Raw genomic sequence first — 13,498 nt, 5'->3', positions numbered from 1 at the left:
GCTTATCATCAGTAGTAAATGTCAGGTTTTGTTGCTTATTCTGTGTCATCATCCACTGCTTATTTCCTACTATCTACATGACAGAAGGAATTTTCAATTTTGTCAATGCCACTGCAGGAATCTTCCCTTTCAAGCATTACAGTGAGCAGAGGGGGGAAGATAAAAGGTTGGAGAGGCGTCCTAAAGCAGAGATGGTATCAGGTCTCTTCCTAGGATCTGTGCTGAGAGGGGCGGACGAGGATCAGCAAGCCGCTGATGAAGACATCTCTTCCAGCAGGAAAGAGCAGCCTCACATTCCCTTTAATTAGAGCCTGTGCAGAGCGTTCGCACATAAAACACGGGAATGAAGCCTTTCATGTGTTGTGAAAAGGTTCACCGTTTAACATGGTACTATGCTAATGCAGCTTAAGCACATTTTCTTTTGATTATCACAGCAGTGTTGTTTTCCAGTTTTTTTTTTGTTTTTTTAAAAAATAATCACCTCCGCCTGACATCCCCATCCATTAACAACCATTAAAATAAACAGTGTGGCTAATAATCTCCATTCCTTAAAATTGAAATCTCTTGTCACACGGAGCTAAACAATCTTCAGTTCAAAGTAAAGAAATGAACCTGGGCCACTCGGAATTGCTGGAAAATGTTTTAATGGGTTAATGTAGGCATTCTTGCAAACAACAACTTCATCTTTTTTGCTTCCAAAGTTTCAACATCTCAACATCAACGCTGAACAATGAGTAATATCACGTGAGAATGATGCTACTCTTAATTTACAAAATCCTCTGAAGTGTCTGTCACGCCACACTACATACAAAACTGAATAAACATGACAACCCCCCCATTCAAACACAGAACAACATTGCCAGTGATGCTCAGCATCCTACAGATATCCAAGCGTGTTAGAGGAAGTTTTTGCACATACTCAATTCATTTAATTCTGCACAAATATCAGATAATTGCAGAAAATAAGTTGTTAACAAAATTGGTACTTGGACACTTTCTTTTGACAATAACATGACCATGCATTAGTCTCTCCACTTTTAGTTAATCACAATATATTGAGAATATATAATATTTGCAAGTTGGCAATACTAAAGAAACAAATTCTCAAAATTGAATCTAACAGTCCACAGACGTATGATCTGGAATATGTCGTTCAAATGGGAGACGGAGTAAATGCTTCCATATACTTCCGATGTTTTAATATATTAGGGCCAAAGTACAGACACTTTTCTGTCTTACATGTTTTACAAGGACTGACACTGGGTCTTCATAAGGGCAGATTCATTTTTTCCCCCCACAAATATGCAATTAGAACGGACTTTCTTGTACATTGGTCTCCTGAAGATGGTACAACTGTCATTTACATAGAAATGGTGCCATCAATATGGGGCATACGCATCTTTTAAAAAGTGTAAAGAACTGACCTTGCACTGAAAGTGTTCATGCGTTTTAATGTCTAGTCACAAAACGGGCTAAACATTACAAATATATAATATTTCCCATTTAGTTAAACCTTTGTTACGTTCCTACAGAACTCCATATCAAAATGACTATTCATGGGAACTAGTGCAACCTGGAGGAGGCCTGGTCTTTGTGACAAGGCAGGCACAGAGTAAAATAGACAAAGTACTCTAGAGCAGCTCCAGAGCAATGGCAGATATATTAAGGCCATTTTTGAAAATTACAGGAAAAAAAAAACTGTAGCAGACAGCTTGACTTGCTACCCGGGCTGAACAGAATTCAGTTGGGGCAGCAAAGCAAGCAAGCAACAACGATTGAACCAATTTTTTCCCCAATCCGTTGATGTCAGTCTTCCACGTGCCAGCCTCCCCACAGCCCTGGCCAGAAAGCGCCACTCTTCTTTATTCAAGTGTGTTCAGTTTTGGTGGAAATAAAGAGTGGTACCCTCACTAGTCCTTCCTTTGTAAACCCATGCTTCACACCTCCAGTAAAGTCCTGGGGCAGAGTCGGGCAGTCAGGACTGTTTTAGACGCTTCCTGGGAAGACCAAAGGGAGGGCACTGTGCTGAAGCCAGGGCACGAAAGGCTTCGGCTACCAAGTGAGGATGGGACTGGATCATTGACTTCCAGCCTGCAGTCTCCATTATGTCTGTAGCATGACTGTAAGCACAGGCAGAATGGAGTTAACAGTCAGACATGATAATCTGCACATTAAAAATCAATAAACATAAATGAGATTGTAATGACAAAGCAAATAAGGGGAGTTTGATTATCGAGTTGCATGGCAAACTTGGAAAAAGGCCATTAGTGCTTTCTGTACACATACATAAACTGGAATTCATGTCGGAACATAAGAGAAATAACAGTTCAAGGTGTCCTGTAAGACTGCACTATATCATCTAAAGAAGGAACTTCCCATAGTGACCACCGCCCATCTTTTAAATCTCTACAAACATTCCATTTCCAAGGTTTATCCAGGTACGAGTCTATTAATAACTTGGATACAAAGATACGGAGCTTCAAACTGAAAAGGCAAATAGCACTCCGTCTGCCTGGGCTAAAACAATGAATTCTAATGCATCTGGTTGGGGGAAGAGATAAGAGTGTGTTATTAATCTTGTGTCACATATATCAGCTAATTACATACTTGCTATTCCAGTTCTTTCCATCTTTACAGCCCAGCTGTCTCAGGACACTGCACCTATGGCAAGGAGATAAAAAGGTAAGCATTCAGGGCTGGTAAACAGAAATGGCAGCAGGAATTTATCACTGGAGGTTTTTTTTTTTTCATGCGATACTTGCCTGTTGATAAAATCTATGGCTTGTGCTTTGAGCTGCTCGGCACTGTGCAAGTCAGCCAGGATGAGGGTGTCGGCCACATTCTCCACTGAAAGGCTGTTGCACAAGGCCTCTTCACACATGACCTTTAAACGCTCCAGAGCGTACTGGGGTGAGGGTGACACAGAAAGCAGCGGTTAGAGTCTGGGGGTAAAGCAAATGCTCGTGGTTTGAGATTTTGTTTTGACGATTCCACTCGCACATCAAAGCTATATGTGCAATCGGTTACTGAAATCTGCAATGATTTTATTTCCACTAGGAATGAAGAGAAAGTGGCCAGTGCTCAAAATGTCACACAATGCTACCACATGGTATAGGCGATGATTAGGTTTATTTTGGAAGAAGACTTAAGGTAGTCCGTCAAAAGACTACCACTATTCAGTTAAAACTCCTGCACAGAATCAATTATCAAATTTCATAATGCACTTTAAAAGAGCGAATATCTGTAGTGAACTGGTGAAAATTCAAATAGCATGGGAGATTAAAAGAAGCTATAGCTATAGCCCTGTTTAGTTTTAAGAGCTGTATTAATTTGTGTATTTATATATATGTTAAGTATGTAGATGTATGAGCATGTTCTAAAAATGAGACGAGAATGGGGAGACTAAAATAAACTCCCAAATGTGGACTATCAATACAGAAATTATGTTGCACATTAGATGCAGGCTAACAGCTGCTTAATTACAGAACAGGCCACATTAGCTCTTAAGCCTCATTGACTTACATACAGCCATGTCTCTCCATTCACTGAGCAGTTAGAGGCTCCACACACTCAAGCAAGGTGCATTACTGTCAATGGTGAACCTAGTGCACCTAGTTACTGATTCAGTGGTTAAATTAACAATATTATTGCTTAATTATGCAATCCCTTTTGGTAATAAATCAAAAAAAAAACAAAGCCCATATGTAAATAATGGTAACACTTGATCTAATTTATCAGCTGGGGTAAAACGGTGTACAACTGTCAGTGATCAGCTTTCATTTATCGGTACTCATTTATTTGACGTGATTAATGCATGCACGTTCTGTAATGACCCTGCATCGACTGTAGTTTGGGAAATCACGATCAGCAGCAGTAAGCCTGATGTAGCCAGACTCATTTCTTCTCAGAATATGAGCAGAGTAACATGCCATTTGGCTTTCATTATGGGGCATGCTTCAACCAGTAAAATATCTCAGCACGTAATTGGATAGTACCACAACCAATCAGAGCCATTTTGTTGTAAACAAATTCAGCTGCACAGTGCTCAGATGACATGTACGACTACTTCGCTGTTGGGCTAGCTTCCAGGCTAGTACCGCTGTGGAAAGCATGCAGAATCGAAAATGCAGTTCTAGTAAATAATTTTACCCTGCGGTGGGCAGTAATACACACTGTAGCATCAAAAATGCCGAACAAGAAAGTAAGCAGAAACGAGCGAGCAGAAATGGACACAGAAATGTCTCTTTAAGTTCAACTTAAAAGCTTGCTGGTCAAACACACATCTGCGAGCAGAAAACCTTCCTCCCTCTTGCCCAAGGCAGACCACGCTGGATAAATTACAACAGAAACGCCTGGACAACTCTACAAGCAATAAACTTTCAGCAGCAATTGCAAAATGGGTGGCTGGCTTACTCTGGAGAATATTCTGAACAATATTAGTCATTGTTTTAGACTGTGGCAATAATAATAAAGCAAGGGTATTTGTCCCATGTTGATAAGAATAATACAAACTAGATAAATATCTTATACAAAACAGATTTTAGAAATCGTAATTTGCATTAATTGTACTACTATGAAAATATGTGATTGATTGTGACTGCTTTTTATAAAAAGGAGCTAAAGGTAAATGATGACTCTGTAGTTACTTACTTTATCTGCAGCTGCCAGCAAGTTGTCTGCCATCTTCTCTAAGTTTGGGGCCTTGCCCGTATAGATGAAGCCCATCATCTCCTTAAAAACATCTGGATCCACATCACTGATGTCAACACGGTTCTGCAAATAAGATGAGGTCTCATTACAACAAAAGCATGGATGGAAGACTGTGATGGTTTTGATTGCCATTGTGCTAGGATGACCTTTCAAAATGTGTTGTCACAGTGCTGAGGAAATAATAGCATGACCCACGACAATAGGCAACTATAACCCGTTATTCTTACCTTTTTACTCTCCTCCATTTCATGTTCAAACATGGCATTAAAGACTGGTGACCTTGCTGTCAAGAAAAGAAGTAAATACATATATTTAAGCTTTACAAATGAGACTGCTAGATAATCAACATTATATGATGATAAATTGACTGACGCACTTACTGAGTTTTGCATAAACACAACAAAACATCCATTACTGTCCTATAATGCAGCCAAATTCATATAACTGCCACTGCAGCTGCCACCATGTCCAATGGAGATGAGCTGGAGAAGAGAGCCAGACTCTCAATCTCCTGGATCCTACAGTCATCTGGGTCAAGCCGGGCCAAGCAGGGGTAGTGAGGTGGATTAGCACCCACTGCAGAAGTAGGCCGCTACAAATCAAACCAGGAACATAGACCCTCCACAGCCTTTCGAGGTGCTTATGGCTCTCCACAAGAGGCCATTAAGAAGAGGCATAGATGTGTCTTCCTACAGCTTCCCTCCTGGCTGTGGCTTGTTAAAGTTCTAGAGTCCGGGGATATCTTACCTGCAAGGATGGATTTGTGGGCTTTGAACTCCTGGCCTCCCACATAGAGGCTGCAGTCTGTGAAGCGTGAACACTCCCACAGGTTCCCCAGGTCATCAGACAGCTGACACTCCGGTACCTTCAGCATGTTCATATTGGACTGGCCTGAAATATTCACAGAGTCCTGGACAACGCTCACCTGCACAGGAATTGTGGAGAGAACAACAAACTGAATGAGTCATATCAAGCCGAAACATGCCAACAAATCCAGCAGCACTATTTATATTTAAACTGCTCCTATTAAAGCATATTTTCCAGACTAGATAACCAACAGTGAGACTCTTTTTTGAGAAAAGCACCAATTGAAATCCAAATTTATTAAATTTGCTAACATACCTAATTGATGAGAAAAGGCACTTTGGCTTTGATTGGATGTAATTTGTTTATCATGGTGGCAATTTCCCTGAAATTGTGAATCTTTCTGGAACTGCTGGCTGACACTCTAATCCTGCCAGTAGTCAGCCAATTGCATCTACATCAAAACTCATTGACACCTCATTTAACTTGTCCCTTGAAGGAACATTTTAACAGACATTTATTCTTCCTGACAACCTCAATTCAATTAATTTGAAAAACAAGCGCAAATGATACAAGATGGGGAAAGTATTTCTCTTCCTAAAAGTTCTGTCATCTGAAGCAAAACCCAACGATATGTGACACTTCAGTTTACACTCAGATGTAAACTATTCATGACAAGGATTAAGAGACTCAACTAAAGGTTACACTGTGGCTTGAACAATCTGTAATGCGACATTCGACACAACCGCTCAGTAATTTGGCACAGTGACAGAAAAATATGATACATATTTGGCAAAAGTCAGCGAGAAGAAACACCCAAGTGCCAATCAATAAACAACTGAGGAAACTGTAGCTCTGTGGTATCTGCAATTCTGGTTCATTTAAATCATTCACAAACAAGAATATTGCATCCCCTGTTCATCTGAAGAATATTAGGAAAGCAATAATATAACTCTTACCTCACAGAACAAAGTGAGCTTGTCATCTGGCAAGAGTCCATTGGCTTCATCGAGAAGGAAATCTCTTCTTATAAATTTTTTGAAGCCCCAGTCTTTGCCTTGGACAAATCTATATGCTCTTTGGCTTTCTGTAAGGAGGAAAATAAAGTATTGTTTCAGAATCTTGTCTTAAAAATAACAACAACAACAAAAAGAATTTGACACAATGCACTTTAACTCACCCATTGCTTTTGTCTCCTCTCGTTTAGCGTTCAATAAAGAAAACTTGAACTTTGCCCTGACTTCACTTTTTGGACAGCTAACAAGAAGTAAATACAACGACAGATAATCTTTGCTTTCATCATCAAGTCCCTTTGGATTGACTCGCAGACACCTGGGAAAGTAAACAGATAACAGTGCACATCAATAATCGTACAAACAGTACTGCTTTTATCATCTTTGTCAAAACACAACACCATGACAGCGTGAGCTCCTTCAGGCTGTGTGTAATTATCGTGTATGCAGGGTTCCCACACTAAAACTAAATATGAAGACTTGTCAGTGACATTCATGTCTGCGCTTGGGAAAGTTGGAAAGAAACTGGATGTAGCAAAATCAGATATTACAAACTAACTGAAAAAGCTCTGAAAGTCTTATTTTTGTCTTGCAAGTTATCCATTATATTCATGACCACTAATAAATGAAAAGCACTAAGAAGTTTAACTTGAGGACTAACCATTTCATTTTGTCATTAGGGCCAGAAGAGAAAGTTGAGCTCTTCAACACCTCTCCCATTTCTTCTCTGCAAAAACTAAAGTTGTTTATGGTCCACATGTAGGAAAACTTCACAACTTTGACCTTGGAAATAGAAGAGGAAACACACAAAACTATCAGAAGAATACGTAGTATAACAAAGTTTAAACAGTATAACAGGCTTGATTTTGGAACTGAAATCTTACACCCACCATAAATTACAGTAATTCTAAATTACCACAGTACGATTGCAGCAGTAAATAATAAATGCAATGATTGCTAAATTCAATCTAGTTGCTTCCTTTTCAGGATCCTGATGTTGTGCATGCAGGCTCATTGGTACATCTGGATAAAATGAAGACTGCGATTTTTTCAACATGATGTGTCAAACGGTCTGCTATGAAAAGGTTTGCTGACATGAAAATGATTAGGAGCTGAAGAGCTATAGTGTTCAGGTTCTCTCCCCAGCAGTGTTATATTATATGAAACTAATATACCAAACAACATTTCTAAAATCTAAATCTAAATGTATATAGTATCTCAAACAAGATCAGTTCTATAACCCTCTTATGTAGAATATAATGCAGTACTATCATTTATGCCCATACCTGTGTGTAACACCAGCTTTCTGCCACAGGTCCACTTGACATCTCCCCAGGAGGAGGAGGGGTGGGAACCCGTGACATCACTGGTTTTGTTGTACCACTCACTCGCGTCCTGAGAGCTCTGATGAGTCCAAGAAAACAATAAATACGTTTATTTTCACATATTCACACCACAAATATCACTGCTTCTAAACAATGCTGTGACCTACTGTTCAGAATACACCAAGCAATCTGAACTGAAATTAATCTGAATCATTCTGATTATGAGTAATACTGCACTACAATGTGAGGACTTGTAATACATGACACCAAGTTTTGGAGTACATTAATTACAGGGATTAAGGGAAACAAGAGGCATTCATCCGTATGCGTTTTTGTCTGTACTTGTATTCTTGTGAAACGTCATCAGTTTCTGTCCAAGTGCTGTTCCAATTCAAAGTGCACATGTGACCAAGTACAGCTCAAATGCCCGGATGTGTTCTTGCCCCGCCCGTTTTATCAAGAACTCAATGAGAGGTAACTTGTGTGGACATGGTACAGCCACGTATCCCAGAATGCATGTTGTGGGCATCATCAAGAACGCTGCTGTTTCAATTACAGAATGACCAAAGTGCTTAACTACAAAATTAACTACCAAAGCAGCTTTAGTCATTGTACAATCTGTGGTTATGAGGCCATTTAACTGCCTGTCCCAAAAGCAAATCTATTCTCAACCTGATTTATTGCAAATGTGATTATTATCAGGAGAAATAAATGAGAAACAAGCTAAAAAATCTAAATAAATAACAGGACAATCCATCAAAGGTGTGTGGGCAGCCACGGTTATCAAACAGGTACCAATAGCCAGCAATGGGTACGAGTGGCCAGATTCCATTTTCTCAAAAGCAAAAACAATGTTGATTAATTTCATCGCTTTTAGAACTGCTCATTCTCAAGTAGGATTTATTTTCTGTCTGAAAACCATGTTGAATGGTCAGTGTGGGAAAGCCCTCCCAAACCATTCATTTCCACCAGCAGATGTAAAACCGAGAAGTGTAAATTTTGTGTTGTCGTGATGGGCAAGCTATGCAGAGAAGGAGGGAGGCATTGTGCTTTCCAATTGTTTTTTTCATTTTTGGGTCTGTACATTTACACAATCCAATGCAACACTATCACCGTTTCCCAGGACAAACAAAAAAAAACTGTGCATTTCTCTCTCTCTCCACTTTTTCACAACTATAAACATACAATCTTTGAATTCAGATGTGGTTGGACAACACATGTTTAGATCTGGCCCTGAAAGACACAGACATCTTGCCATCTCACCACACTAGTCTGGCACCACTTCTGAAAGATCACCAAAAATGAACTAGTGAATGGTGTCAAGAAAAGACAACCAGATTCAGGAACATGAAGTGTAGCACACAGGGCAACGTGCTAACCACAAGTAGCAACATGCCAGACATCCAAAGATTTCGTTACAACTTCACTACTGTCCCAATTCATTTTGTAAACAAGCAAAGCAAGAGACACAATGAATAAAAAACTCCTCACGCCACACTGTAGAGTAACTGCCAAGGCAAATTGGGTAGTTACTACACTATTTAGCAACTCCCTGCAAATATTGTTGGAAAAGGCAAATACAACACGATTTTTGTGATAAAAGACATCTTTGCAAACAAGCCAGTCACTTTTCATTTAAACACCACAAGCATCATGACACCAAAGCTAACACAAAATCTGGCATGTTCACACAGGTACATGTTCAGCGCAGTTCACTGAATCACACTCTTTTACATTCTCTTCTAATGTGACATTAAGGGGACACATCCGCTTTTGGAGTGTCAGGACATTTGATGTATTTTTCTGAAATTTAAATCAAAATCCTCCAAAGCTGTGTCATCCCTCCTATAAAGATACCCTGGAATAAGCCATTTCCATTTATTCTTAAAACGTCTGAACTTGGCCCATGATGTCGGAATATGTCTTGATAACTAGAAAAGAAAACATAAAAAAAAAAAAAATCATTTGTTGTACTCAAACTCCTTGCTGCAAGAATCACACACACACAAAAAAAAAAGTGTTTCAACGGCAATGTATGAAAACAGTGACAATGATGAAACTGATGTTCGGCAACAAGCTCTCTTATCTATGTTCATTTTTTTTTGTGTGAGTTTCCTGTCATGGAAATCCATGCATTTCTAAGTAAAACTTAGCTGTACACATGTGTAATATACCTGGGGTGTTTTTACAGGTGTATCCTATGGTCCACTTGTCTACATTTTCTATCATTTACACTGACATGCTTTCAATATTCTGTTTAAGGCCAAAAATATTTACATTGTGAGACAATGTATGACTGTGCAAGCAAGGACTTGAAGAGCAGAACTGACATCTATCCTCGTTTCAAACCAGAAACTCACGCAAAGTCTTGTTCTTAACTTCAACAAACAGACCTTGGGTCGAGAGTACACACATTTACATGCAGTGACTTGCAGGTTCAACAGCGGTTTCGTACAGCTGCAACTGAAACACCTTCAGCTTATATGTGAAATCTCAATCATGCGGCATGAGTAAAGAATTCAAAACGTTCTCATCACCTCTTGAACTGCTGAACTGAACAAAGATGGAGTTTTTCTATGTTATCACAGGATCCTTCATGGCCCCATCTTCATGTTACACTCTGGAAAAAGACAAACATTGATGTTAGGCCTTGAAAACACACCAGATCAGTAAGTATAAAAATGAATGTGTCATTGAAGCTTCTTGAAATAAAACCACAACACTAAGAATAAACCAAGAGTGTCATATCTGCCAAAGGTTACTAACTGTAAATAAAGTTACTCCACTAAATATTAGAGCTTTTTAATGCGTCAACAATACAATCTTATTAACAGCTAAGTGCATCAGTGAACGTTAAAACAACAGACTGGCCCACATTGGTAGTTCAAATTTTAACTGTGGGAAATATTAAATGAAACTTAGTACTTTATCGTACAAAAACCTACGTGGTTGCTTGCTCGGCCCATAAGGCAGTCAGTTAAATTAGCTAACTCAAGATTCACCTGCAACTTTGTTTGGCTAACACATTAGCCTGAGTTAAGCTAACTCGCCTATAATACAACAGAGATGATGCTATGCGGGTAGGCATCCAACTAGCTGGCTTACGTTAGCTGAAAGTTTAATTATCCTGTTTATATTGAGCGCCGACAGCTTACCTTAGCATCTATGCTATTCGAGATGTAAGCGGATGCGACTGCCCATAAGTTAGAAAAATCGAAAACACTATAAAGCAACAGCTCAGTGTTAGCGAAACATCTGCTAAAGTGTCAACATTAATATCCAGACCATCACCAACATCGCCTGTCGATGTGTCGTCCCCATAACATTTAAGCTAGGTTAATTAGGCAAAAGCATTCAAAGGCAGAGCCCTCGGGTTTAGCGAATCTTTCAGTTTTGTGTGCAATGCGTATTTGGCCAACACGAGCTAATGTTCTCACTAGCAAGATTAATGTTAAGTTCACTTTAGCCTCTAAACCGCATATGCAGCGAACACTGGTCGGTTAGCTTAACACACAACATGTTAGCAATAAATCTGTCCGCATCCTTCAAAGCACACTTACATTAGTTACGTTACTCCTCCGTTTTAACACAAACGAGCTAAGGATACCCCGAGTTAAATCGGTAACGTTCCGTTTAGCCCCCGCATTACCCGGTGTAAAACAAAGGCCCTTCACTGATCCCGGTGACAGGATGCTAACGAACCAAGCTAATGTAAACCCTCACGTTTCGGTACAATCTGCTGGTGGGAAAACAACATCGGCTAACTAGCAGCTAGCCAAGGCTAATCTCTGCACTGACTGCTCACAAAAAAAGTTTAAAAAGACGTGCTGGCGGCGTACCTTTCAATTTCATACTCCCATATCTTTCGAATAAAGCATATAGCTTTGTGTTAAACTTGCTCCTCTCACCGTCCGTTACTTTGAACTCTTTTTCATTCAGTCTCTTCACAAGGTTTCTTTGTCTAATTTATATGTGCTAGCTTGCATTTGTCTAGCTGGCTGGTAGCTTAACAGGCTAGAAAATATAGCTCCTGCGCATGCGCGAAATTTGGGTAACGTCCTGCTCATACAGTCTATGGTCCTTCTTCATCTGAACTACAACTACAGCTAATAATACTATTAATAATAAAAAATAATAATAATATCGGGCACAAGTACTGGGTACCTGGTAGTATAATAACAATTAAGTCAGGAGACAGATCAAGTGCTTTGATTTTTCATATTTGAGCATATTTAACTGCTCTGTCCTCTGGTTAAGTTGTGTCATTCAGGCAGGGCCTCACATCCTTACAGAGACATTATAGTAACAGAGTTTGTTTATGCAAATGAGATGAGAATTTGTATTATACAACAAATGTAAATACTCCCCTGTAGCCTGGAATTCAGCCAGCCCTGTGCAATATCACAAACATGATTGGTCAGTAATGGTATTATTAAGTCAAAGTGTACTATGGATAATTAAAACAGGTTAAAGAGGTTGTATTGAAAATATGTATACCATCTCTAAATGTCATCTCCTCTACAGTTTCACTCATGCAACACCATATCAACACACTACTACCTCCGTTGTTCACGGTCAGCACTGTGCAGTCACCACTAGTGTAGTAGTATTGCTCCTCCTATTCCCTTTAACCACTGTTGCAACTGTGTTTTGGCAAAAGCTCTGCAGCCTAATGCTGCTCTACTCTGTCTCATCTTTATGAAGTCTCGCAATATTGTTTCATAGCAATATTGTTTCATAGCAGTCAGCCAATTTCCTCACATGTGGAGCTATGCCACATTACACACATTAAAACTAAGAAAGCTGGGATGTTCTCGTATTGTTTTATAACTGTGTCCATTAGCCTTAACTGGAAATTACATGTGTAATCACTACTGTGTGTGATCAATCTAACTAGTCCACTTTTAATTATTTAGTTAGTCCTATACATAAGATTAGAGACCAGGTACTTGCAATTAATGTAATACAAAAAAAAGAAGAATATTTTACCATTTGAGTGATATTACATATACTCAACATTCTGTTTTTTTGTTTAGGTTTGATATTTCAATTGTAGAGCACTGATGTTTGAAGTAAGAGAATGATTCCCTGCAACCAACGTGTGCATGGAGTTATTAAAGTCGTCCAACATCATAGACTGGAGACGCCAAATAATGTTTAAATAAAGAAATCTTGATATAATGTATACACAATAGATGAAACTTCCATCTGCAGCTGATTCTTACAGTTTCTTCTGTCTGCTTCTGATGTTTCTCATTTAGCAAACACAAAGCTGCTTCTGGTGAGCCATTCTCTGAAACAATACTCTATAAAGGCTCCTTGTGGGCCTGTGATAACTAATTGCCTTTCAGATGGATGGACACTATTCTGCAAAATGAGCAATAAATGGCCGTCTCTGCACCAATCTTGCTTCATGAACAAAGTAGGGTGCCGTCTTTGATTTTTTTATTTTTTTTTTTTTGCATCGCATACTGACGACAAACACCCTGTGCTCGTCCTGAGCCAGTTTGTTTTTGGTCATATATATACTGTAAACACAGCAGTAAAATGTCACATTCTGCTGCCTACATCAAATGCCTTTAATATCACAGCGCCACTGATACACTGACCCATCTTGAAGTCGAAGGGATGGATGATAAGATCACA

General features: G+C 39.3%; 1 protein-coding gene across 3 annotated transcripts; it reads right to left on the bottom strand.

Moving 5' to 3' along the window:
- Positions 1-633: 633 nt before the first annotated feature.
- spopla (speckle type BTB/POZ protein like a) lies at positions 634-11,952 on the bottom strand. Of its 3 annotated transcripts, none has more exons than XM_084545151.1 (12): positions 11,761-11,952; positions 10,390-10,472; positions 7,814-7,931; positions 7,189-7,310; positions 6,695-6,846; positions 6,474-6,601; positions 5,458-5,635; positions 4,938-4,993; positions 4,651-4,773; positions 2,763-2,905; positions 2,608-2,661; positions 634-2,120 (listed from the first exon to the last, which is right to left on the bottom strand). In XM_084545151.1, the coding sequence occupies exons 3-12, from the start codon at positions 7,889-7,891 to the stop codon at positions 1,976-1,978; spliced, it is 1,179 nt and encodes a 392-aa protein (XP_084401277.1). In that variant the 5' UTR covers positions 7,892-7,931; positions 10,390-10,472; positions 11,761-11,952; the 3' UTR covers positions 634-1,975. The 3 variants fall into 3 exon arrangements, with proteins under 3 accessions (XP_084401277.1, XP_084401276.1, XP_084401278.1); XM_084545150.1 differs by having other exon boundaries at positions 11,692-11,951; XM_084545152.1 differs by lacking the exon at positions 11,761-11,952 and adding an exon at positions 11,413-11,659.
- Between the last annotated feature and the right edge of the window lie 1,546 nt (positions 11,953-13,498).

Source organism: Chelon labrosus (assembly GCF_963514085.1).
Source record: "Chelon labrosus genome assembly, chromosome: 5".
NCBI lineage: Eukaryota > Metazoa > Chordata > Actinopteri > Mugiliformes > Mugilidae > Chelon > Chelon labrosus.
The sequence above is the reverse complement of the archived record's forward strand: the minus strand, read 5'-3'. Positions and strand labels throughout refer to the sequence as shown.

What these genes read in the sequence shown, in the direction of transcription:
- spopla (XM_084545151.1), bottom strand. Translation starts at nt 7,891, where the DNA reads ATGTCACGGGTTCCCACCCCTCCTCCTCCTGGGGAGATGTCAAGTGGA. An exon ending in AGAGGAGACAAAAGCAATGG is followed by an intron (nt 6,602 to 6,694) that starts GTGAGTTAAAGT and finishes TCCTCCTTACAG; the next exon opens with AAAGCCAAAGAGCATATAGA. An exon ending in AGCTCACTTTGTTCTGTGAG is followed by an intron (nt 5,636 to 6,473) that starts GTAAGAGTTATA and finishes ATTCCTGTGCAG; the next exon opens with GTGAGCGTTGTCCAGGACTC.